Source organism: Anomaloglossus baeobatrachus, chromosome 10 (genome assembly GCF_048569485.1).
Source record: "Anomaloglossus baeobatrachus isolate aAnoBae1 chromosome 10, aAnoBae1.hap1, whole genome shotgun sequence".
NCBI lineage: Eukaryota > Metazoa > Chordata > Amphibia > Anura > Aromobatidae > Anomaloglossus > Anomaloglossus baeobatrachus.
Genome location: NC_134362.1, coordinates 34,973,581 through 35,001,283, shown reverse-complemented (window position 1 = coordinate 35,001,283; position 27,703 = coordinate 34,973,581). Strand labels below are relative to the sequence as shown.

The 27,703-nt window shown below is 45.6% G+C and overlaps 1 protein-coding gene across 1 annotated transcript in view; it reads right to left on the bottom strand.

Moving 5' to 3' along the window:
* Positions 1-27,703, bottom strand: part of SBF2 (SET binding factor 2) — a 321,660-nt gene that overhangs the window by 160,687 nt on the left and 133,270 nt on the right. Inside the window, exon 3 of the mRNA XM_075325834.1 lies at positions 13,501-13,638. Within this exon, the coding sequence (XP_075181949.1) occupies positions 13,501-13,638 (138 nt within the window). The remainder of the gene's footprint in view (positions 1-13,500; positions 13,639-27,703) is intronic.

Genomic DNA, 27,703 nt, shown 5'->3' with positions numbered 1-27,703 from the left:
AACCAATGTATACGGACCTCAGGAAAGGAAAGATGGATGACAACCAATGCATACGGAACTCAGGAAAGGAAATATGGAGGACAACCAATGCATACAGAACTAAGGAAAGGAAATATGGATGACAACCAATGCATACAGAACTAAGGAAAGGAAATATGGATGACAACCAATGTATACGGAACTCAGGAAAGAAAAGATGGATGACAACCAATGTATACGGAACTCAGGAAAGGAAAGATGGATGACAACCAATGTATACAGAACTCAGGAAAGGAAAGATGGATGACAACCAATGCATACGGAACTCAGGAAAGGAAAGATGGATGACAACCAATGCATACGGAACTCAGGAAAGGAAAGATGGATGACAACCAATGCACACGGAACAAGGAAATATGGATGACAACCAATGCACACGGAACAAGGAAATATGGATGACAACCAATGTATACGTAACTCAGGAAAGGAAAGATGGATGACAACCAATGTATACAGAACTCAGGAAAGGAAAGATGGATGACAACCAATGTATACAGAACTCAGGAAAGGAAAGATGGATGACAACCAATGCATACAGAACTCAGGAAAGGAAAGATGGATGACAACCAATGTATACGGAACTCAGGAAAGGAAACATGGATGACATCCAATGCATACAGAACTCAGGAAAGGAAAGATGGAGGATAACCAATGCATACGGAACTCAGAAAAGGAAAGATGGATGAAAACCAATGCTTACGGAACTCAGGAAAGGAAAGATGGATGACAACCAATGCATACGGAACTCAGGAAAGGAAAGATGGAGGACAACCAATACACACGGAACTCAGGAAAAGAAAAATGGATGACAACCAATGCACATGGAACTCAGGAATGGAAATATGGATGACATCCAATGTATACGGAACTCCGGAAAGGAAAGATGGATGACAACCAATGCACATGGAACAAGGAAATATGGATGACAACCAATGCATACAGAACTCAGGAAAGGAAAGATGGAGGACAACCAATGCATACAGAACTCAGGAAAGGAAAGATGGATGACAACCAATGTATACGGAACTCAGGAAAGGAAAGCTGGAGGACAACCAATGCATACAGAACTCAGGAAAGGAAAGATGGATGACAACCAATGTATACGGAACTCAGGAAAGGAAAGATGGATGACAACCAATGTATACGGAACTCAGGAAAGGAAAGCTGGAGGACAACCAATGCATACAGAACTCAGGAAAGGAAAGATGGATGACAACCAATGTATACGGAACTCAGGAAAGGAAAGATGGATGACAACCAATGCATACAGAACTCAGGAAAGGAAAGATGGATGACAACCAATGTATACGGAACTCAGGAAAGGAAAGATGGATGACAACCAATGTATACGGAACTCAGGAAAGGAAAGCTGGAGGACAACCAATGCATACAGAACTCAGGAAAGGAAAGATGGATGACAACCAATGCACATGGAACAAGGAAATATGGATGACAACCAATGCATACAGAACTCAGGAAAGGAAAGATGGAGGACAACCAATGCATACAGAACTCAGGAAAGGAAAGATGGATGACAACCAATGTATACGGAACTCAGGAAAGGAAAGCTGGAGGACAACCAATGCATACAGAACTCAGGAAAGGAAAGATGGATGACAACCAATGTATACGGAACTCAGGAAAGGAAAGATGGATGACAACCAATGTATACGGAACTCAGGAAAGGAAAGCTGGAGGACAACCAATGCATACAGAACTCAGGAAAGGAAAGATGGATGACAACCAATGTATACGGAACTCAGGAAAGGAAAGATGGATGACAACCAATGCATACAGAACTCAGGAAAGGAAAGATGGATGACAACCAATGTATACGGAACTCAGGAAAGAAAAGATGGATGACAACCAATGTATACGGAACTCAGGAAAGGAAAGCTGGAGGACAACCAATGCATACAGAACTCAGGAAAGGAAAGATGGATGACAACCAATGTATACGGAACTCAGGAAAGGAAAGATGGATGACAACCAATGCATACAGAACTCAGGAAAGGAAAGATGGATGACAACCAATGTATACGGAACTCAGGAAAGGAAAGATGGATGACAACCAATGCATACGGAACTCAGGAAAGGAAAGATGGATGACAACCAATGCATACGGAACTCAGGATGCGTGGAAAGCTGGGTGATGGCTCCCGCGCAATGTAACTATCTGACGTGAACGATCATTTATTGGCATCTTTAGACCGTCCTGTCTACGCTTCCACCATCAGTGGCCTTACTTTGGTCCATTTAGTTATGCCAAATTCTGGGGAAATAATGGGGCAATTCATGTAATTTAGGGCACTCTCCACTCTTGGTTACTGATAGACTGCTGCTTCCGTGTCAAGCAAGCTGATAATAAACATGGGCCATCATCCTCCTTTCTACAGTCTCATCTGCAGATTAAAGTGCTGTGACTGTCCCCACAGTGCTGTATAGGACCCAGTGACTGTCCCCACAGTACTGTATAGGACCCTGTGACTGTCCCCACAGTGCTGTATAGGACCCTGTGACTGTCCCCACAGTGCTGTATAGGACCCTGTGACCATCCCCGCAGTACTGTACAGGACCCAGTGACTGTCCCCACAGTGCTGTATAGGACCCAGTGACTGTCCCCACAGTGCTATATAGGACCCTGTGATCGTCCCCGCAATGATGTATAGGACCCTGTGATCGTCCTGGCAGTGCTGTATAGGACCCTGTGACCGTCCCGGTAGTGCTGTATAGGATCCTGTGATCGTCCCCGCAATGATGTATAAGACCATGTGACCGTCCCCGCAGTGCTGTACAGGACCCTGTGGTCGCCTCCTCCGTGCTGCGCCTCCTTCTGTTTATTACAGACGTTTCATCACTCGTGTCTGCTCTGAATCACTCAGTGTTTTCATTCTTCATTTATCCCTACAGATTAGACCTTGTCAGAGTGAAAGATACAAATTAATGGCTGTTTATTCCGATTGTTCCACCTTCACAGATGGGCAGAGCAGGTGGAGGTCATTTGTTCACAGCGTACTGTCGAGCTACAGCCTTTCCAATATGTTATTGGTGCTTTATGGAATAGAATCATTGTTTATTCTAAGAGCTTCATGGTTAAAAATGAGAAGGGAGGGCGCCCAGAGAAGGCCGGCAGAGAGGGCGCCAACAGAGGGCCGGCAGAGAGGGCGCCAACAGAGGGCCGGCAGAGAGGGCGCCAACAGAGGGCCGGCAGAGAGGGCGCCAACAGAGGGCCGGCAGAGAGGGCGCCAACAGAGGGCCGGCAAAGGGCGCCAACAGAGGGCCGGCAGAGAGGGCGCCAACAGAGGGCCGGCAGAGAGGGCGCCAACAGAGGGCCGGCAGAGAGGGCGCCAACAGAGGGCCGGCAAAGAGGGCGCCAACAGAGGGCCGACAGAGAGGGCGCCAACAGAGGGCCGGCAGAGAGGGCGCCAACAGAGGTCCGGCAGAGAGGGCGCCAACAGAGGGCCGGCAGAGAGGGCGCCAACAGAGGGCCGGCAGAGAGGCCGCCAACAGAGGGCCGGCAGAGAGGGCGCCAACAGAGGGCCGGCAGAGAGGGCGCCAACAGAGGGCCGGCAGAGAGGGCGCCAACAGAGGGCCGGCAGAGAGGGCGCCAACAGAGGGCCGGCAGAGAGGGCGCCAACAGAGGGCCGGCAGAGAGGGCGCCAACAGAGGGCCGGCAGAGAGGGCGCCAACAGAGGGCCGGCAGAGGGGGCGCCAACAGAGGGCCGGCAGAGAGGGCGCCAACAGAGGGCCGGCAGAGAGCCGGCAGAGAGGGCGCCAATAGAGGGCCGGCAGAGAGGGCGCCAACAGAGGGCCGGCAGAGAGGGCGCCAACAGAGGGCCGGCAGAGAGGGCGCCAACAGAGGGCCGGCAGAGAGGGCGCCAACAGAGGGCCGGCAGAGAGGGCGCCAACAGAGGGCCGGCAGAGGGGGCGCCAACAGAGGGCCGGCAGAGGGGGCGCCAACAGAGGGCCGGCAGAGAGGGCGCCAACAGAGGGCCGGCAGAGAGCCGGCAGAGAGGGCGCCAACAGAGGGCCGGCAGAGAGGGCGCCAACAGAGGGCCGGCAGAGAGGGCGCCAACAGAGGGCCGGCAGAGAGGGCGCCAACAGAGGGCCGGCAGAGAGGGCGCCAACAGAGGGCCGGCAGAGAGGGCGCCAACAGAGGGCCGGCAGAGAGGGCGCCAACAGAGGGCCGGCAGAGAGGGCGCCAACAGAGGGCCGGCAGAGAGGGCGCCAACAGAGGGCCGGCAGAGAGGGCGCCAACAGAGGGCCGGCAGAGAGGGCGCCAACAGAGGGCCGGCAAAGAGGGCGCCAACAGAGGGCCGGCAAAGAGGGCGCCAACAGAGGGCCGGCAAAGAGGGCGCCAACAGAGGGCCGGCAAAGAGGGCGCCAACAGAGGGCCGGCAAAGAGGGCGCCAACAGAGGGCCGGCAAAGAGGGCGCCAACAGAGGGCCGGCAAAGAGGGAGCCAACAGAGGGCCAGCAGAGGGCGCCAATAGAGGGCCGGCAGAGAGGGCGCCAACAGAGGGCCGGCAAAGTGCACTCATTCCCAGTGTCCTATCAAGCTGTTCTTCAGCCTTTCCAATATTTTACTGCCATTCTCTCCAATGCTGTGTCCTCCTAAAACTGAAACGACATGCACGGTTATCCTCAGGGCAGGGCTGCTGGGGGCATGGCAAGACTGGTGTCTCTGAGGTCCTGCACTACATGTAACATCACTTTTCTGGGCTACTATGTGAATGTTCTATCTCTGGAGGAATAATCTGAGATAATACAATTAAAATGTTTAAAACTGACCATAAACAGAGGGCAGGAGAGCAGAGTGGAGACCCCTCTATCCAAAGACCCTGGATGGCATGTCAATCTGAGAAGTTGCACCAATTCGTGTTAACAGGGGTCAACGATTATGGTTGTGTTTTTATAACGCTCGTCTCCAGATTATCCACCAGAGTCAATGAGAATTCAGCGCAAACGTCTTACATGGCTGTATCGGGCAATAATGTTGGGAACATAAGCGGATCTCCAGACCAGAACTAACAGACTCCTAGACGTTTATGTGGCTATAACTTTGGACCATTCCACCCATGGCCACTCCGGCCATGGTCGTCCAAATAAGAACAGTGTATCATATTTATGTGAACTAAGCCTTAAACCAAAGTCAATGCCAAATGCCATATTATTATTATTATTATTTATTATTATAGCGCCATATATTCCATGGCGCTTTACAAGTGAGAGAGGGTATACGTACAATAATCATTAACAGTACAAGACAGACTGGTATAGGAGGAGAGAGGACCCTGCCCGCGAGGGCTCACAGTCTACAGGGAATGGGTGATGGTACGATAGGTGAGGACAGAGCTGGTTGTGCAGTGGTCTACTGGTCTAAGGGCTATTGTAGGTTGTAGGCTTGTTGGAAGAGGTGGGTCTTGAGGTTCCTCTTGAAGCTTTCCACGGTAGGGGAGAGTCTGATGTGCTGAGGTAGAGCGTTCCAGAGTATGGGGGATGCACGGGAGAAATCTTGTACGCGATTGTGGGAAGAGGAGATAAGAGAGGAGCAGAGAAGGAGATATTGTGAGGATCTGAGGTTGCGTGCAGGTAGGTACCGGGAGACTGGGTCACAGATGTAGGGAGGAGACAGGTTGTGAATGGCTTTGTATGTCATGGTTAGTGTTTTGAACTGGAGTCATTGGGTGATGGGAAGCCAGTGAAGGGATTGGCAGAGTGGCGAGGCTGGGGAATAGCAAGGGGAGAGGTGGATTAAGCGGGTCGCAGAGTTTAGGATAGATTGGAGGGGTGCAAGAGTGTTGGAAGGGAGGCCAGAGAGCAGGAGGTTGCAGTAGTCGAGGTGGGAGATGATGAGGGCATGCACTAATGTTTTTGTCGATTCTTGGTTAAGGAAAGCACGGATACGGGAGATGTTTTTGAGTTGTAATCGGCATGAGTTGAAGAGGGCTTGGATGTGTGGCTTGAAGGATAGATGTTATTATAACTAAAAGGATGGAGCGAGGATTAGGAAAGGAGGAATAGAAGACAGGAAAGGGGAGCAAAAAGAACAGAAGATGGCGGAAAAGAAAGAGGGATAGCAACTAGAAAAGTACTAAGTAAAGGAAGAAGGAAAGGAGAGAAAATACAAGAAATTACTCAACAAAGTTGGAAATGATGGAAGAAGGGAGAAAAGAGAAATAAGGAAGATACTGTGAAGAAAAGGAAGGAGCAAGGGAGAATGGAAGACAGGACTGGGGTCCAAAAAGATGAGAAGTGACTGGATAAAGAGGGAAATGATGGAAGAAAGCAGGATAGAGGAGCAAGGAAGATCGAGAGAAGAAAACAAAGGAGCAAGGGATGGAGGAAGACAGGACTGGGGTCCAAAAAGACGAGAAGTGACTGGATAAAGAAGGAAATGATGGAAGAAAGCAGGATAGAGGAGCAAGGAAGATCGTGAGAAGAAAAGGAAGGAGCAAGAGAGGGAGGAAGACATGACTGGGGTCCAAAAAGACGAGAAGTGACTGGATAAAGAAGGAAATGATGAAAGAAGAGAGGAAAGAGGAGCAAGGAGGATAGTGTGAAGAAAAGGAAGGAGCAAGGGAGGGAGGAAGAAAGGACCTGGGTAAAAAAAAAGATGAGAAGTTACTGGATAAAAAAGGAAATGATGGAAAAAGGGAGGCAAGAGAAGCAAGGATGAAATTGCGAAGAAAGGGAAGGAGCAAGAGAGGGAGGAAAACAGGACTGGGTCCAAAAAGACAAGAAGTGACTGGATAAAGAAGGAAACTATCGAAAAAGAGAGGAAAGATACAAGGAGGATAGTGAGAAGAAAACGCAAGAGAGGGAGGAAAACAAGACTGGTGTTGAAAGAATAGAAGTGACTGGATAAAGGAGGAAATGATGGAAGAAGAGATAAAAGGGAAGCAAGCAGAGTAGTATAAAGGAAGGAAGAAGCAAGGGAAGGAGACAAGGAAAATGGAAGAGAAGTAAATGAACAGGAAAGAAAAGGAAGGGGAACAAGAAAGATAGTATGCAATAAAAGAACGGAGGACGAGAGGAATTATGACCAATAAGAAGAAAAGTGACTTGAAAAGGAAGGAAATGATGGAAGGAAAGTAAAACAAAAATGCAAAGTATGAAGGAAAGTACGTAGGGAAGAAGGAAGACCGTGATGGGGAGCAAGGTGCTTAGAAGCTTAGAAGCGTCGGAACAAGGAAGAAGAGACTGGTAGTAAGAAAATGATAGTCAGACCTGGTCTAGGAAGCGTATTTTTTATCTGCACGGTTTTGTGGTTATTATAGTTTTCCAGCCCCCACTGAACAAGTCACAGGATCTACATTTTACTTGGAAAGGATCGAAGCAAAAATAAAGAAAAAAACAGCAGAAGCCGAGAATTTCCCCAATATTGAAAAATTCTATGGAATTATTTATTTAGTGGAAAATTGCACAAGTTCCAAGTAAGTGTTCCTGGTCCGTCTCCATCGTGTGGTGAAGGTATACGACGAGGGGGAGGAATCACAGCAGGACGGTGTGAGCGCTGCACACCCATCACAAGTCACGTACTGCGGCATTGTGGAAAAAACAAGGGGTGATGTGATGGCTGCAACCCTGGAGCTCCTGACTCATCTCTCAGCGATGCTCGGACAATCAAACCAACACACAGCCAAAACACGTCATTAAAATAACCAGAAACAGATACCAAAGTATGAAGAGGAACCGCAACACAACATGTCAGCCGTCACCTCACTACTTCTCAGGAAAACTGTGCCAGGAGATCAACGAGTCAGGAAAGCAAAAAGAGGTCACGCAAGTCATCAAGAGACAAACACGGGAGGAACGCAAAGTGGGTCATGCAAGTCATCAAGTGACCCACACTGGAGGAACGCAAAAGGGGGTCACACAAGAAATCAAGTCACCAACACTGGAAGAACGCAAAAAGGAATCATGGGCGTCATCAAGCGACCAACACTGGAGGAATGCAAAAGGGAATAATTTAAGTCATCAAGCGACCAACACTGGAGGAATGCAAAAGGCAATAATTTAAGTCATCAAGCGACCAACACTGGAATAACGCAATAGGGGGTCACGCAAGTCATCCAGCAACCAATACGGGACGAACGCAAAAAGTGTTCACACAAGACATCAAGTGAACAACACTGGAGGAACGCAAAAGGGGATCCCGCAAACCATCAAGCGACCAACATTGGAGGAAGGCAAAAGGGGGTTATGCAAGTCATCAAGCGACAAACACTGGAGGAAAGCAAAAGGGAGTCACGCAAGTCATCAAGCGACCAACACTGGAAGAACGCAAAAGGGAGTCATGAAAGTCATCAAGTGACCAATACTGGAGAAATGCAAAAGGGGATCACGAAAGTCATCAAGCGACCAATACTGGAGGAACGCAAAAGGGGGTCATGCAAGTCATCAAGTGACCAACACTGGAGAAACGCAAAAGGGGGTCACGAATGTCAACAAGCGACCAATGCTGGAGGAACGCAAAAGCTAAGTATCTAGAAATCAGAGAATTAACGCTAGAAGAATATTTCAGCTCCTTAACTCCTAACTCAGCTTCTTGACAGGGGGCAAATGAGTGCACTCAGCAGCCACAATTAGGGGAGGATGACTGTCGTATATGGGATGCGAGATACTGCCCTGATCCTATTCATCCTGTTGGATTCACTCTTAGCATCATAATGGTGGACAACATCTTTAAAAGGGGGGTCCAGAAAGAATGAGATATGGCCTATCCAAAGGATAACAGATCAAAACAAACATCGATGGAGGCCCGACTGTTGGAACCCGCCCCAATGGGCAGAACGGATCACTTTTATCCCTTTTAGGATGGAGCAGCAGCGTGCATGTGCAACCTGCACCGATCATGTACCCTGATAGGGGATGACTTATCTTTACCGGACAACCCCTTTAACAAGGAGCCCTATTGAGGTCGGATCTGGATTTTCATACATTCTAATTTCTATAAAAAGAGGATATCGCCTAATTCCTATGCCCAAAGATACATTGATGATTATTTTTTTCCTAATTGATATATAAGTAGAATGTGGGGGCAAGAAACATACATTCTGGCTACTAACGTGCCCAGAAATTTGCAACTGCGCCTACAATTTGGTGTCTACTTCTAGTGTCCTCTGTGAGTTTTCCCTGCCTGTTGTATTGGCCCCTAGAGTCTTATCCCAAGAACGTCAATCTTTAAGATTGATTAGCGGTAAGAGCCCAATAAACAGAAGGTCGCGCTCCGGAAATCTCGTTGTTTAATTTTGCAGAGCCGTGCCGGCCGGCTCCATGGATGACATCAGGGTGATTGGGCTGAAGCTCGCGCAGGAATGCTGTAAGAGAAACACTGGGGTATTGCATGTATAAACGGACACAGATCTGCGAGCGGCTCAGGCCAAGTTTAACATTTGAACAATTCTTTGTCATGTTGCTTAAAAATGGCGGCTGATGTATGTTCCATCGGTGACCTCATTGGGGGATAAGCCAAGAGCGGCTGCTTCTCCGCACCTCCGCCGGACAGGAGGCTTCAATCAGGGAGCAGACCGACGCCATCAGCGAAAGAGCCGAAGGGCAAGAAAGGTGCTGACGCCATCCGATGCAAACACACATATGGATTGTGACCATGGGAATGGGAAATATATAAAGTACGGACTTGTCCTTCTTGGCTTTGGCTCAAAAAACTGCATCAAAAACTGCATGTGTGATTCCAGCCTGAAGAGATTACAAAATATTGCTTATGTCTGAAACGTCAACGGCCCCCGTTCCCTTTAATCTCTCACCAACATCCACTGTATAGAAGCTTGCTCCAAACATGGCAGATGTTGGCTGTATTACACAGCTACCATATGCGGGTAACAGCAGAGATCGGAGCTCACGCCATACAGGGAAGATGCTGGCTGTATTACACAGGTACCATCTGCAGGTAACAGCAGCGACCAGAGCTCGCTCAATACACAGCAGATGGGGGCTGTTTTATACAGCTACAATCTGCGGGTAAGAGCAACGACTGGAGCTTGCTTCATACACGGCAGATGCTGGCTGCATTATACAGCTACCACCTGTAAGTAACAGCAGCAATGGGAGCTCACTCCATACACGGAAGATGCTGGCTGTATTACACATCTAGCATCTGTGGGTAACAGCAGCGACCAGAGATTGCTTCATACATGGCAGATGCCGGCTGTATTACACAGCTACCATCTGTGGTTAACAGCAGCAACTAGAGCTTGCTCCATATACAGCAGATACCGGCTGTATTACACAGCTACAATCTGCAGGTTACCGCAGCGACCGGAGCTTCCTCCATACACGGCAGATGCCAGCTGTCTTACACAGCTACCATCTGCAGGTATCAGCAGCGACTGCAGCTTGATCCACATATGGCAGATGCCGGTTGTAATACACAGCTACCATCTGCAGCTAATAGATGCGACCAGAGCTCGCACCATATGTAGCAGATGCCTGCTGTATTACACAGCTACCATCTGCGGGTAACAACAGCGACTGGACTGGAGCTTGCTACATACATGGCAAATGTCGGCTGACTTACACAGCTACCCATCTGTGTAACAGCAGTGACCAGAGCTTGCTCCATACACAAAAGATGCCAGCTACCAATCTGCGGGTAACAGCAGTGACCAGTGCTTGCTCCATACACGGAAGATGCCAGCTGTATTACACAGCTACCATCTGCGGGTAACAGCAGCAACCGGATCTCGCTCCAATTACTGCCGTTTAGCATCAGTAATATTGTAGGATATGCTGTGAGCAATCAGTTGACTGTAGGTTAATGTCCCTGTGAGGACTTAAAAAAAAAAAAAAAAGTATAAAGTTGAAAACAGTTTTAAGAAAATATAATAAAAAATAATCTTAGAACCTTTTCCCTCAGCTAAAATAAAATTCAAAACTTAAATAATAGAATAATAATAATAATAATATTAATTATTATTATTAATAATAATAATAATAATATACAAAAAATAAAAAAAATTGTATAGTCCCATCTACAAATCTGGATTTTTCTCCCGATTTTCCTGCACCTTGTATGGTAAAATTAATGATATTATTCAATCTTACAACTTATCTGGCAAAAAAACAAGCCCTAATACAGCGAGGTAAAATAATATATCATTTTTGAAAAAAAGGGAGGAGAAAAAAACCCCCAAAATGTCAAAATATAAAAATTGGCCCCAGCAGGAAAGGATTGACTGAGCATTCACCACTGTAGTCTGTCACACTGGGTCGGCAGGGGGATATGGACTTGTGCGGTTTTAATAGGAAATCGGCAGAATCTTAAAGGCAGCTTTAAGACGAGTCAATGATTACTAAGTCTTATGCAGTAAACAGTGGAGGGGCCTCCTCATATCGGGGGTCCGCAGAGATGAGGAGCATCACAAGTGGCAGCGGGGGATCGGATCGCATCATCTGGGCCGTATCTCCACATTCTGCTGTAATTGTGTGAAAGAAATATCTCAGACTTCAAATGAGATTAAATACAGAAGATTTAGCTAATGTGGGTTATTTGGAGATTAATCGCGCTGATCGAGCGCCGGGAATCAGACACAGCTGTAGAGTTATGTAAACTCGGGGATCTGGAGTCTGCTGGGACCCGGGGTCACAAAAATCAGATTAGAAGGTTAGAAATGCTTCATAAACAAAACCAGCAGAGCCGCATGTGGGAGCGTCCAGACCGGAGGCGGGGGGTGATACAGTGAGATGGCATGCACCGAGCCTCACACTATGGGCAGCACAACAACGACCGGGCAGCCCTCAAACCAACAGAATTCTATCCATAATGGGGACAACCAGTGACCTGTCAATCCTCAGTGCGGACAATCCTAGAGAATTAGGTACTAGATAGATCACTGAGGTAGTGCATTGCAAAAAACTGGGGCAGCACGAGGGATGTCTTGGAGACGGCGGTGCGAGATTTGGATTATAGAGGATGTGAGTATTAGATCAGTTTCTCCCCTTATGAGGACTCATTGGCAGCCCCCCTTTATGAGGACTCATTGGCAGCCCCCTTTTATGAGGACTCATTGGCAGCCCCCTTTTATGAGGACTCATTGGCAGCCCCCTCTTATGAGGACTCATTGGCAGCCCCCTCTTATGAGGACTCATTGGCAGCCCCCTCTTATGAGGACTCATTGGCAGCCCCCTCTTATGAGGACTCATTGGCAGCCCCCTCTTATGAGGACTCATTGGCAGCCCCCTCTTATGAGGACTCATTGGCAGCCCCCTCTTATGAGGACTCATTGGCAGCCCCCTCTTATGAGGACTCATTGGCAGCCCCCTCTTATGAGGACTCATTGGCAGCCCCCTCTTATGAGGACTCATTGGCAGCCCCCTCTTATGAGGACTCATTGGCAGCCCCCTCTTATGAGGACTCATTGGCAGCCCCCTCTTATGAGGACTCATTGGCAGCCCCCTCTTATGAGGACTCATTGGCAGCCCCCTCTTATGAGGACTCATTGACAGCCCTCTCTTATGAGGACTCATTGGCAGCCCCCTCTTATGAGGACTCATTGGCAGCCACCTCTTATGAGGACATATTGGCAGCCCCCTTTTATGAGGACTCATTGGCAGCCCCCCTACAGTCAGTTACACTATGTAATGTAACCCTGCGGTGACTCCCCGTTCGATTGTATCTGGATGTAAACTGTACAGTGATGTCCGGAATTGGAGCGATGATTTAATTTAGAACTGGACGGTGAATGGCATTCCAGCCCCGCGACCCCCGCGCCTTGCGCCAAATCCTTCCTATCAGTCACTATTGGTGCGGGGGAGGATTGATTTCATCGTGTTTACACGAGGCCACAACTGCTTAATAAGGGATTAGCAGAAGATATTTGTAACGAGGAAAATGAGGCCAAAAGATGACTTATCGGGAGAAATCGCAGAAACGCTGACCCACCGTGACACGGGCGTTATCTGCAAGAATTCTGATAAGATTCCAGAAGATCCCGCAGAGGGACGGTCAGTGAGCTCCACTCATGCGGGGGAGAAGTCATCGCAAGAAAAACAGCATCTTATTCCAGATTTATTTTGAAACAACTAAAAATAATCTCCGGCGTGAAAACGGATGATGATTGCAGGGTCCGGGTGTACCGTCATGCTCGTGCCGGAGCAAAGGAAAGGCTGAATTCACCCATGGATCTGGTATTATTGAAGCCCAATATGTCTCACAGCTGATTAATTTGCTACAATGTATCAGTTTGATCAATAATCTGGCGGATAACCAGCTGCACTGATACAATGTAACAAACCTTTAATCTATGGATGGCAATAAACTTGGTCACATCAACCTACGGCAAGTGGAGATCCTGAGAAAGTTATGAAAGACTGAACCATCAAAGTGTAAGACGTCAGTTGTAACCATTTGCAAAGCACGCGATTTTAGAAAATGTCCTCTATGAATGCAGAATTTGCCTTTATAGCTATGCACAACCCCTTTAAAATCCCATTTCCTCACCTGCAGGTTGATTTCCGCCTCGTAGAACGTCAGACACGCGCAGTAGTGGCGGTCCGAGTCGATATCGGTCAACACTACGACGAAGAAGGTGGGTTGTTTCCGCTCTCGTGAAAGCTGCCATCCGCCCGGCTGACAAAACTGCAGGAAAAAAAAAAAAAGGAGAAATCAGTAAGACAGATGAACAGGGGCCGCACCATGCCAGAGCTGCTGCGGAAGGAAAGACATTGGGGGAATTAGGATTGACATATGGGAAGGGGGAACTGGGGGCCGCACAATGCCAGAGCTGCTGCGGAAGGAAAGACATTGGGGGAATTAGGATTGACATATGGGAAGGGGGAACTGGGGGCCGCACAATGCCAGAGCTGCTGCGGAAGGAAAGACATTGGGGGAATTAGGATTGACATATGGGAAGGGGGAACAGGGGGCCGCACAATGCCAGAGCTGCTGCGGAAGGAAAGACATTGGGGGAATTAGGATTGACATATGGGAAGGGGGAACAGGGGGCTGCACAATGCCATAGTTACTGCGAAAGGAAAGACATTGGGGGAATTGGGATTGACATATGGGAAGGGGGAACTGGGGGCTGCACAATGCCATAGTTACTGCGAAAGGAAAGACATTGGGGGAATTGGGATTGACATATGTGAAGGGGGAACTGGGGGCTGCACAATGCCATAGTTACTGCGAAAGGAAAGACATTGGGGGAATTGGGATTGACATATGTGAAGGGGGCCTAGGATCACGATTTCAGAGCCATCTCCTAAAAACTCTGCGCTGCTTGAGACCTCTGCTCCTTTTATTAGTCTAAAGCAGGGGTGGGGAACCTCCGGCCTGTGGGCCGTATGCGGCCCGCGACGACTTTTTCTGCGGCCCCCGGGCTGATTCCCGGGGACTGCAGTGCTGGGGCGGCAGCCGCATCTTACTGGCTGCTGGCCCTTTAAAACCACACACAGCGCGTTCAATGCTGAACACTGCATTTCCTATATCTGAAAGACTACGTCCGCACGCTGGCACTGCCTACGTGAGGACGTACTTTGTAGGTGGGGTCGGCGTGAGGAGCGCTAAAATCAAAAGGAGAGGATTGACTGCCAATCATCCCCCAGGCCTTACTCTGCCGGGCAGCGCCTCCCTGTGCCCGGCGGCTCCGTGCCCGGCGGTTGTGGCGGCGGATCCCTGTGCCAGGTTGCAGCTCCCTGTGCCCGGCGGTTGCGGCGGCGGCTCCCTGTGCCCGGCGGTTGCGGCGGCGGCTCCTCTCTGTGCCCGGCGGCTCCCTGTGCCCAGCGGCAAAGGCGGCTGCTCCTCTCTGTGCCCGACGGCAGAGCTCTCCGTGCCCGCAGCCACCTCCAGCGCTCAGTGATCCCAACCTCCCCCAGTTCTCTAACTACCTCCAAGCTCATCCGGGTCTGCCTGTGCCCCCAGCGCTCTGTACCCCCAGTGCTCTGTGCCCCTCTTTCCCCCCAGTGATCTGTGCCCCCTAGTCTCCCCAGTGATCTATGCCCCCCCAGTGTTCTGTGCCCTTCTAGTCTCCCCAGTGATCTGTGCACCCCCAATGTTCGGTGCCTCCCCCCCCAGTCTCCCCTGTGATCTGTGCCCCCCCAGTGATCTATGCCCCCCAGTCTCCCCAGTGATCTGTGCCCCCCCAGTCATCTGTGCCCCCCCAGTCTCCCCAGTGATCTGTGGCCCCCCAGTCTCCCCAGTGATCTGTGCCCCCCCAGTCTCCCCAGTGATCTGTGCTTCCCCAGTGATCTCTGTGCCCCGAGCCTCTCCCAGTTCTGTCTGTGCCTTCAGCCTCTCCCATCCTTCTCTGTGCCATCTGTGCCCCCAGCGTCCCCCTGATTTGTCTGTGCCTCCAGCCTCTCCCATCATTCTCTGTGCCCCCAGGGCTGTCTGTGTCCCTCCGGCATCCCCCAGGGCTGTTTGCCCCCGGCTATTTATATAACCCCAGCAATGTTTGTGCCCCCCAGCTATGTCTGTGTAACCCAGTGATGTGTATATACCCCCAGTGAAGTCTGTGCCGCCCAGTGATGTATGTACCCCCAGTGACGTCTATGCCCTGCTGCTTCCCTAGTGATGTATATTCCTCCCAGCCCTCCCCAGCAATGTTTATCCCCCCAGCTATGTTTGTGCTCCCCATCAATGATGTATGTATCCCCCAGTGATGTATGTACCCCCCAGTGATGTCTATGCCCCCAGCCTCCCCAGTGATCTATATTCCTCCCAACCCTCCCCTGTGATGTATATACAGCAGTCCCAGCCAACTCAAACCTGCAAAAGCAGTTATGAAAAGCAAAAAGATCAATATCGCCTAATATTACAGCTGCACCAAAGAGTAGAAGCTCCAGCCGCCACAGTGAGTTAATTGTTTGACCAAATATATTAGGGTAATTTTTAAGTTGTAATATAGCTTGGTAATCCACCAATAAATAAATACGCCTAAAATATAACTTTTAATAATAATAAATAAAAGGTAAAAGGACCAAAACAAACATATATAGCGCAAATGCGCCTAAAAATTGTCACCAGCTGTGATATCCTATGTCTCTGGTATTTAGGATTGTACTGTCACAGACAACAATAAATAGTAGGCAGTAGAATAATCGGCAATATGTAACCCTCATCAGGTATCATATGATAGGGAAATAAAAGGCAACAATCTCACCCGTCTTCAATTCAATTCATCAGGGGTGTGTGTTCCTTAGCCGCAGTAAGTGTAAACAAACGGAGTTGCCACATTATATCGAGGTCCTATGGCTTCCACATATAATCCATTTTGTTTACACTTACTGCGGCTAAGGAACACACACCCCTGATGAATTGAATTGAAGACGGGTGAGATTGTTGCCTTTTATTTCCCTATCATATGATACCTGATGAGGGTTACATATTGCCGATTATTCTACTGCCTACTATTTATTGTTGTCTGTGACAGTACAATCCTAAATACCAGAGACATAGGATATCACAGCTGGTGACAATTTTTAGGCGCATTTGCGCTATATATGTTTGTTTTGGTCCTTTTACCTTTTATTTATTATTATTAAAAGTTATATTTTAGGCGTATTTATTTATTGGTGGATTACCAAGCTATATTACTACTTTGTCCATACGGTATATCCATATCCAGTTGCTTTATTTATATAATTTTTAAGTTGATAATTTTGTGCGGCCCCCGAAGGTTGGTAGAAATTTCCAAATGGCCCCTGGCAGAAAAAAGGTTCCCCACCCCTGGTCTAAAGATTCGATTCCTCACAAAATCAACATATACTTTTACTGAAATACTCTGTGCTGCTGTGGGTCCTGCTATTTCCATTATATAACGCTAACTGCCTATACTCCCAACCAGATCAGCACAGTCTTCTCCTGAAATACTCTGTGCTGTTGTGGATCCTGCTCTTTCCATTCTATATGGCCAACTGTCTATCCTCCCAACAAGATCAGTATAGTCTTCTCCTGAAATACTCTGTGCTGCAGTGCATCCTGAACTTTACATTATATAATACCAACTGTCTATCCTGCCTACAAGATCAGTACAGTCTTCTCCTGAAATACTCTGTGCTGCAGTTGGCCCTGCATTTTCCATTCTATAATGCCAACTGTGTATTTTCCCAACAAGATTAGTACAGTCTTCTCCTGAAACACTCTGTGCTGCTGTGGACCCTGCTCTTCCCATGCTATAACGCAAACTGTCTATCCTCCCAAGAATATCAGTACAGTCTTCTCCAGAAATACTCTGTGCTGCTGTGGACCCTGCACTTTCCATTATATAACACCAACTGTCTATCCTCCCAACATCAGTGCAGTCTTTTCCTGAAATACTCTGTGCTACAGTGGACCCTGCTCTTTCCATTATATAACATCAACTCTATCCTCCCAACAAGATCAGTACAGCCTTCTCCTGAAATATTCTGCTGAAGTGGACCCTGCACTTTCCATTCTATAATGCTGTCTATGCTCCTAATAAGATCAGTAGTCTTCTCCTGAAATACTCTGTGCTGCTGTGGCCAAGAAAACTGTACTGATCTTACTGGGAGGATAGACAGTTGGCATTATATAACTGGAAAGAGCAGGGTCCACAGCAGCAGAGTATTTCAAGAGCAGACTGTACTTATCTTGTTGGGAGGATAGACTCCTGAAATACTCTGTGCTGCTGTGGAACCTGCACTTTCCATTATATGACGCCAAGTGTCTATCCTCCCAACAAGATCAGTACAGTCTTCTCCTGAAATACTCTGTGCTGCAGTTGGCCCTGCACTTTCCATTATAGAACGCCAAGTGCCTAGAACAGAAGAATTGTTTTATACTTGGTCATTTCTGCTAATCTGTTACAATCTAACAGAACCAATTTCTCTGGATGGGAATTGCATTTTGACGCCTCTTCCCATTTTTATGGGGTTTTTACTTGTACCTCTCCAGTCTTATGTCCAGAGGTGGATCCAGAGCAGAAATCTGCAGGAGCCCAACCTCCCCGCTGCAGAGCAGACTGCAGTGTCCAGGACCTCGCACCGTGGAAAGGGTTACAGGGAACGTGTTTATCTCACGCTTCTTCTACCTTCCAACAACTGTTCATTTCCTAATTCCCCGAGGCTTCGCCTCACTGATGGAGCTCGCAGCTGCCCAAAAAGATTTTATGATCCATACGAGAATCATTCAGAGAAACATCATGGCCAACACATTCCATGAAGAAATGAGAAAAATGAGGCGCTAAGTGCCAAAATATTACTTACACCGTCCAGGAGGAGAGTACAGGACCTCGCCAAGGTGTCCTAGAAAACCCTCCAGCTAACAGTCACAAGGAATATAGTAAAGGGCCCAAACCCAGCAAGTATGGACAGTCCACAGCTGAGTCATTATCTACATACATGAAATTATTGACCAGTTACATCCTGTATTATACCCCAGAGCTGCACTCACTATTCTGCTGGTGCAGTCCTTGTGTACATACATTACATTACCTATGTACGGATCCTGAGTTACATCCCGTATTATACTCCAGAGCTGCACTCACTATTCTGCTGGTGCAGTCACTGTGTAAATACATTACATTACTTATCCTGTACTGATCCTGAGTTACCTCCTGTATTATACTCCAGAGCTGCACTCACTATTCTGCTGGTGCAGTCACTGTGTACATACATTACATTACTGATCCTGTACTGATCCTGAGTTACATCCTGTATTATACCCCAGAGCTGCACTCACTATTCTGCTGGTGCAGTCACTGTGTACATACATTACATTACTGATCCTGTACTGATCCTGAGTTACATCCTGTATTATACCCCAGAGCTGCACTCACTATTCTGCTGGTGCAGTCACTGTGTATATACATTACATTACTGATCTGGAGTTACATCCTGTATTATACTCCAGAGCTGCACTCACTATTCTGCTGGTGCAGTCACTGTGTAAATACATTACATTACTTATCCTGTACTGATCCTGAGTTACCTCCTGTATTATACTCCAGAGCTGCACTCACTATTCTGCTGGTGCAGTCACTGTGTACATACATTACATTACTGATCCTGTACTGATCCTGAGTTATATCCTGTATTATACTCCAGAGCTGCACTCACTATTCTGCTGGTGCAGTCACTGTGTACATACATTACATTACTGATCTGGAGTTACATCCTGTATTATACTCCAGAGCTGTACTCACTTTTCTGCTGGTTCAGACACTGTGTACATACATTACATTACTTATCCTGTACTGATCCTGAGTTACATCCTGTATTATACTCCAGAGCTGCACTCACTATTCTGCTGGTGCAGTCACTGTGTACATACATTACATTACTTATCCTTTACTGATCCTGAGTTACATCCTGTATTATTCCCCAGAGCTGCACTCACTATTCTGCTGGTGCAGTCACTGTGTACATACATTACATTACTGATCTGGAGTTACATCCTGTATTATACTCCAGAGCTGCACTCACTATTCTGCTGGTGCAGTCACTGTGTACATACATTACATTACTTATCCTGTACTGATCCTGAGTTACATCCTGTATTATACTCCAGAGCTGCACTCACTATTCTGCTGGTGCAGTCACTGTGTACATACATTACATTACTTAACCTGTACTGATCCTGAGTTACATCCTGTATTATACTCCAGAGCTGCACTCACTATTCTGCTGGTGGAATCACTGTGTACATACTTTACATTACTTATCCTGTACTGATCCTGAGTTACATTCTGTATTATACTCCAGAGCTGCACTCACTATTCTGCTGGTGCAAACACTGTGTACATACATAACATTACAGAGATTTCTATTAATCCCATTCACTTTGCTTGTACTGTAAAATGCATCGTGGGAACGGACCCTTAGGCTATGTGCGCACTAGACCTTTTTACCCGCGGATTTGCCGCGGAAATTTCTTGAGAACGATTAGAAATCTTTCTGCAGACATTTCCCAGCAAAACCTATGTGTTAAAAAAAAAATAGCTGTGCGCACGCTGCGGATTTTTCTCAAGAAAATTTCTTGAGAAAATGAGCATGTTCATTATTACCTGTGGAATACCGCCGGAATTTCTATACTTGCATGTGTCAGGAACAACCTGCGGAAAATCCGCGGTAAAATCGCGGCTAATCCGCGGTAAAAACGCATGCGGTTTTACCGCGGATTTGGTGCGTTTTTTCCCGCAGGTGTGGGAATCTTCAACTCCCAGAATGTCTCTCAAGAATGTTTCTTGAGAAAAATCACTTTTTTAGTGCGCACATAGCCGAACTGCACAGTGGGAGATTTACAGTCACTTATTGCAACGTTGTCTCCTTATATTGCAGATATTTTGCAGCCACAAAAACAAAAAAAAAGTTGTTTTCATTTTCCAATATTAAAAAGGTTTGTTTTCGCGGCTGGAAGATCCTTCTTTGCTCCTTTTTTTTTGCACAGATCATGGGAACGTTTACGCAGCAAATTCTTTCAAATTTCTCAGACAATCAAAATAAGAATCCATCAGGATTAGCGAGAAGCTGCACATTCCATGAAGGAATATTAATCCCGGCAGCGCTCGCTAATCCAATGTCTTCCAGGTGTCATCATTACCCGTGGATTTATGGGGAGTATCACAAATGGAGAACCTCAGTAACATTACAGGAGGCAGCGGAGCGGTGACAGCCGGGGGGCTCTGCCCCCACAGGTTCACACAGAACGCAGGGACCCCAAAAAGACACAAAGCAGAACCGGAAATGTGCAAGCAAAACGGAGAACGGAGGACAAAAGCTCTCTGAAGGGGTCAACATCGTTCCAAAGTTGTTGACTTTTTTTTTTTTCTTGCCATAAATCAATATTACAAGTGAAAATAAGACGCTTTGTAATATATTTTCTCCTCCTGGTCTGATCTTTCAGTCTCGAAATTCTCATTTCTAGGGTAAAATGTGTTTTCAGTGAATAAAGATTTTCCCATTACTGAGATAGGAATGTGACAGTTGGTGCCTATAAAGTGTTATGGAGAACTGTAGTCTCAGGAGAACTTGCAGCAGAATGTTGACTTCTAGTTGCTCCCTCGTCTTAGAATGTTATAAGCACCAATTGTCATCTATCTCAGCAACTGGAAAATCTGTGTTGGTTGCAGCGCTATTGATGCAACGTCAGCGCTGCTGACAAAAAGAGAGACTAGAGGCAGTGGCACAGACTCAATGCTGGACCTGGGGAGGGTGAGTAAAACACAGTTTATATTTTTAAATCAAACTGAAGCAGGGGGAACAGCCGCTCCTCTTCTATCTCTCCTGTACTGTAATAAGAGGTCACTGATATTAGCCGCACCTCTTATATCTCTGCAGGACTGTAATAAGAGGTCACTGATATCAGCTGCTCCTCTTATATCTCTGCCGGACTGTAATAAGAGGTCACCGATATTAGCCGCACCTCTTATATCTCTACTGGACTGTAATATGAGGTCACTGATATCAGCCGCTCCTCTTATATCACTGCTGGACTGTAATAAGAGGTCACTGATATCAGCCGCTCCTCTTATATCTCTACTGTACTGTAATAAGAGGTCAGTGATATCAGCCGCTCCTCTTATATCTCTGCAGGACTGTAATAAGAGGTCACTGATATCAGACGCTCCTCTTATATCTCTGATGGACTGTAATAAGAGGTCACTGATATCAGCCGCTCCTCTTATATCTCTGCAGGACTGTAATAAGAGGTCACTGATGTCAGCCGCTCCTCTTATATCTCTGCAGGACTGTAATAAGAGGTCACTGATATCAGACGCTCCTCTTATATCTCTGCAGGACTGTAATAAGAGGTCACTGATATCAGACGCTCCTCTTATATCTCTGATGGACTGTAATAAGAGGTCACTGATATCAGCCGCTCCTCTTATATCTCTGCAGGACTGTAATAAGAGGTCACTGATATCAGCCGCTCCTCTTCTATCTCTGCTGGAGTGTAATAAGAGGTCACTGATATCAGCCGCTCCTCTTATATCTCTGCTGGACTGTAATAAGAGGTCACTGATATCAGCCGCTCCTCTTATATCTCTACTGTACTGTAATAAGAGGTCACTGATATCAGCCGCTCCTCTTATCTCTCTGCTGGACTGTAATAAGAGGTCACTGATATCAGCCGCTCCTCTTATATCTCTGATGGACTGTAATAAGAGGTCACTGATATCAGCCGCTCCTCTTCTATCTCTGCTGGAGTGTAATAAGAGGTCACTGATATCAGCCGCTCCTCTTATATCTCTGCTGGACTGTAATAAGAGGTCACTGATATCAGCCGCTCCTCTTATATCTCTACTGTACTGTAATAAGAGGTCACTGATATCAGCCGCTCCTCTTATATCTCTGCTGGACTGTAATAAGAGGTCACTGATATCAGCCGCTCCTCTTATATCTCTGATGGACTGTAATAAGAGGTCACTGATATCAGCCGCTCCTCTTATATCTCTGCAGGACTGTAATAAGAGGTCACTGATGTCAGCCGCTCCTCTTATATCTCTGCAGGACTGTAATAAGAGGTCACTGATATCAGCCGCTCCTCTTATATCTCTGATGGACTGTAATAAGAGGTCACTGATATCAGCCGCTCCTCTTATATCTCTGCAGGACTGTAATAAGAGGTCACTGATATCAGCCGCTCCTCTTATATCTCTACTGTACTGTAATATGAGGTCACTGATATCAGCCGCTCCTCTTATATCTCTGCAGGACTGTAATAAGAGGTCACTGATATCAGCCGCTCCTCTTATATCTCTGCTGGACTGTAATAAGAGGTCACTGATATCAGCTGCTCCTCTTATATCTCTGCTGGACTGTAATAAGAGGTCACTGATATCAGCCGCTCCTCTTATATCTCTGCTGGACTGTAATAAGAGGTCACTGATATCAGCCGCTCCTCTTATATCTCTACTGTACTGTAATAAGAGGTCACTGATATCAGCCGCTCCTCTTATATCTCTGCAGAACTATAATTAGGTCATTAATACAAGCTGTTCTTATATAATCAGACAAATCATTTTTAGTTTCGTGAGTGGGATGTTAGCCTCCATAAAGTCCCTGTCTCTTCTTACTTCGTCTCCTTCGCTCTCCTCTGATCCACACTTCTCCGGCTACTTCTACTTTTATCCACATTCTTTAATAAATCTTGAGATAGAGTAATGAGGCCGGATGATACCAGCAACAAACCCAGCCTTCACGCCGGAACACGACAAAACCGCACACAACAGACGAGAGCAGCATGGGCAAAACAAGCGAGACACCTGTGCCAGGTCAGCAGCCTCATACCGTCCTATGTGCACCCTACTGCGGATCCTCCACCTGCAAACACCCGATAATACTGATGGTAAACATCAACCCATACTGCAGAATGGGATGACACAAAGCCAATCATCATCATCATCACTCCTAATAAAGGGACACAAACTTTATATTGTCTTGACACAAAGCCTATAAAGCTCAAAAATATCTCCTGCTTATTAATATACAATGTATAATCTGTAACTTTAGAAATACTGCCCAGAATATACAATATAACTACTATAATACTGCCCCTATGTACAAGAATATAACTACTATAATACTGCCCAGAATATACAATATAACTACTATAATACTGCCCCTATGTACAAGAATATATCTACTATAATACTGCCTCCTATGTACAAGAGTATAACTACTATAATACTGCTCCTATGTACAAGAATATATCTACTATAATACTGCCCAGAATATACAATATAACTACTATAATACTGCCCCTATGTACAAGAATATATCTACTATAATACTGCCTCCTATGTACAAGAGTATAACTACTATAATACTGCTCCTATGTACAAGAATATATCTACTATAATACTGCCCAGAATATACAATATAACTACTATAATACTGCCCCTATGTACAAGAATATAACTACTATAATACTGCCCCTATGTACAAGAATATATCTACTATAATACTGCCCAGAATATACAATATAACTACTATAATACTGCCCCTATGTACAAGAATATAACTACTATAATACTACCTCCTATGTACAAGAATGTAACTACTATAATACTGCTCCTATGTACAAGAGTATAACTACTATAATACTGCCCCTATGTACAAGAATATATCTACTATAATACTGCCCCTATGTACAAGAATATAACTACTATAATACTGCCCCTATGTACAAGAGTATAACTACTATAATACTGCCCCTATGTACAAGAGTATAACTACTATAATACTGCCCCTATGTACAAGAATATATCTACTATAATACTGCCCAGAATATACAATATAACTACTATAATACTGCCCCTATGTACAAGAATATAACTACTATAATACCGCTGCCTATGTACAAGAATATAACTGCTATAATACTGCTCCTATTTACAAGAATATAACTACTATAATACTGCTCCTATATACAAGAATATAACTACTATAATACTGTCCCCTATGTACCAGAATGTAACTATTATAATACTGCCCCCTATGTACAAGAATATAACTGCTATAATACTGCCCCCTATGTACAAGAATATAACTACAATAATACCGCTGCCTATGTACAAGAATATAACTACTATAATACTGCCCCCTATGTACAAGAATATAACTACTATAATACTGCTCCTAAATACAAGAATATAACTACTATAATACTGCCCCCTATGTACCAGAATGTAAGTATTATAATACTGCCCCCTATGTACAAGAATGTAACTAATAATAATATTGTCCCTATGTACAAGAATATAACTACTATAATACTGCCTCCTATGTACAAGAATATAACTGCTATAATACTGCCCCCTATGTACCAGAATATAACTGCTATAATACTGCCCCCTATGTACAAGAATATAACTACTATAATACTGCTCCTATGTACAAGAATATAACTACTATAATACTGCCTCTATGTACAAAAATATAACTAATATAATACTGCCCCTAATTACAAGAATATAACTACTATAATACTGCCCCCTATGTACAAGAATATAACTACTATAATACTGCTCCTATGTACAAGAATATAACCGCTATAATTCTGCCCACTTAGTGCAGTGAATGTATGAATGGCCTGGGCATGAGAATGTTCATATACGTATAGATGTTGCGTCCACTGTTTAGACCTGAAGATGAATGTTGGGCAGTGACTGGAGTCTGCTGCAGGGACCCTGGAATTTCATTTGCAATGTTTAAAAGGAACTTACTGGAGGACATAACTGGTGTCTGGATTCGGAGAGGTCAGTCACCTCCAGCAAATACTAATGGGCCATATATCTCAGGTCTGTGCTGTCTGCAGCATTAATGTCCATGGGAAATTCCCGCGGTGTTAAAAATGACAAAAAGGGAGAAAAAGAAAAAAACAAACCTAAAAATTAATAAAAATAAAATAAATAAAAATAAATAAATATATAAATAAAAATAAACCTACATTGTAGTGAGGTTCTCAGCGCCATTTACTACTGTGCAGAAGTCTAAGCACCTGGAGTTTTCTCATAGATGGTAGGTTAATCACATAATGTGTTAAGTTATCTCCTATGCTGAAGGGTCCTGATCGGGGGGGGGGGGGGGGGGGTCTGAGATGTGTCAAAGACCCTCGGCCTTTGTGCTTGGCTCCTTCGGGCGCCTGCTATGTGGACACAGATTAGATGCAGGGCAGGCATAGATTGGGAGACTATTCTGGAGATTGCACCACTGGGCTCTGCAACTTTGGACTATGGAGACCGATGCGTAAAAAAGCCCATTGTTCCGGACAAGACCAGCGGAACACAACTTCAACAATATAGACCGGAGAAAACAACCGAAAAAGATAAGAGGAAGGTCACAACTGCGTTTAACACTTTGCGTTTTTCTGTTACATTTTTTCCTTTAATGTTGAAAACGAATCATAGAGGATCCCCATCAATTATTATGGGATCAATCATGTTTCCATCATGAGTCTATTTTTAGAAAATGACACAAGAAAATAAAAAAAGTTCTCCCCGATATGTGTTTTTTGTTCTAAAAACGGACACATAATGAAACCCAGATGCGAATCCACTGAGGATACAGAGGATCCCGAACCGATTATTATGGGATCTGTCGTGTTTCCATTATGAGTCTATTTTTCGAAAATGACACAAAAAAGAAAAGTTCTCCCTATGTGTTTTTTTTTTTTTAAAAACGGACACATAATGGAACCCAGATGCGAATTCACAGACAATACAGAGGATCCCCACCGATTATGGGATCTGTCATGTTTCCATTATGGGTCTATTACTAGAAAATGACACAAAAAAGGGAAAACATTCTACCTGATGTGTTTTTTTTGTTCTAAAAACTGACACATAATGGAACCCATATGGGAATCCAAACAGGATACAGAGGATCTCTACCGATTATTATGGGATCTGTCGTGTTTCCATCATGAGTCTATTTTTAGAAAATAACATAAAAAAGGGAAAACATTCTACCTGATATGTGTTTTTTGTTCTACAAACAGACACATAATGGAACCCAGATGGACCCCATAAAAATCACTGGAACCCCTCGGCTTCTGTTTCACACTGTAACAATTTGAGGCACAAATTCCGTCTGTTCCTAAAAATGTAACAAATGGCCAAACGCAAGTTTCCTTTTATCCGGACGTCCTATCTATCCCTCCTTCAGCTGGCAACAAAAACTCTGGAGGCTCCGATCAGATTTGGCTTCCTTTGAAAAAGACATGGGGTATGCAAACATGCGGCATTTTTTTGCCTGGAATCATGCGAAAAAAAGCCTTTTCACCACAAGTTTGGAGAATCATGGCAAAAATAAAGAAATAAGGAATGAAAACAGTGTAAATTGTATTGTATGACTATATGTGGCAGCTCGCCCCACTTATGTTTCCATGGGAAAAAAAAATGTAAACTAAATAGAACAAATGGATTTTTTTTATGGCACTGGATTTAAATGGAAATTTTTCTATTTTTATCAGTTTACATTGGTTTTTGCTTCCATTTTTTTGTAAACGGATCCATGTAAAATGGAAAGAAATAGTAGAGGAGTCCTGTGCGGGGTCCGGGGTGAATAGGGATCACTTGTATTTTGCTGGACAGGATTTCCGTGTGCAGGAGAGGTATGTGCCGCTGGCAGAGGGATCACATACAGATGGAAGGTCACCGCTAATTGTCAAAATACATTCAATCTAAACCACCATCTAATTATTGCTGCGGCTCAGACATCAAAAGGAAAAGCTGAAAATAGAGGATTCCCCGTCTGACCCGGGATCCGCAGCCAACGAGCCGGCCGCTGGCAAAATATCACTGCGTCTACGGTCAAAGGGCATTTTTTTTATGTGACTATTTATATAATGTGGTTTATGTTTAGAGGGTCCCTTTATAGGACTGCACAACGTATTCAGGGGCCGAAAGAGCCACCTAAAGGCCTGCAAACATATCCATCTCCACCCACCACTGCCTTGATTGACAGCTCAGGCGTAACAGGAGCCAAAGAGGAAGACAGAGTATTAGATGGGGAGGAGCATTTAAATGCTTGGCCACGCCCAGGGTGCACTGAGCACCTCATTTACATATTGGAATAAAGAAAGATTTCTGGTAAATGAAGCAAAGCATTTGGACACTCATCTTTTACTAGTGCGGTCTCTTCTTTATCACTTTAAGCTGTCGGATGCTCTTCAATGTATGAGCCGGAAGGTTTTGCTCATTAATTGGTGACAAAAAATGGAATGTGAGCACAGCCTGAGG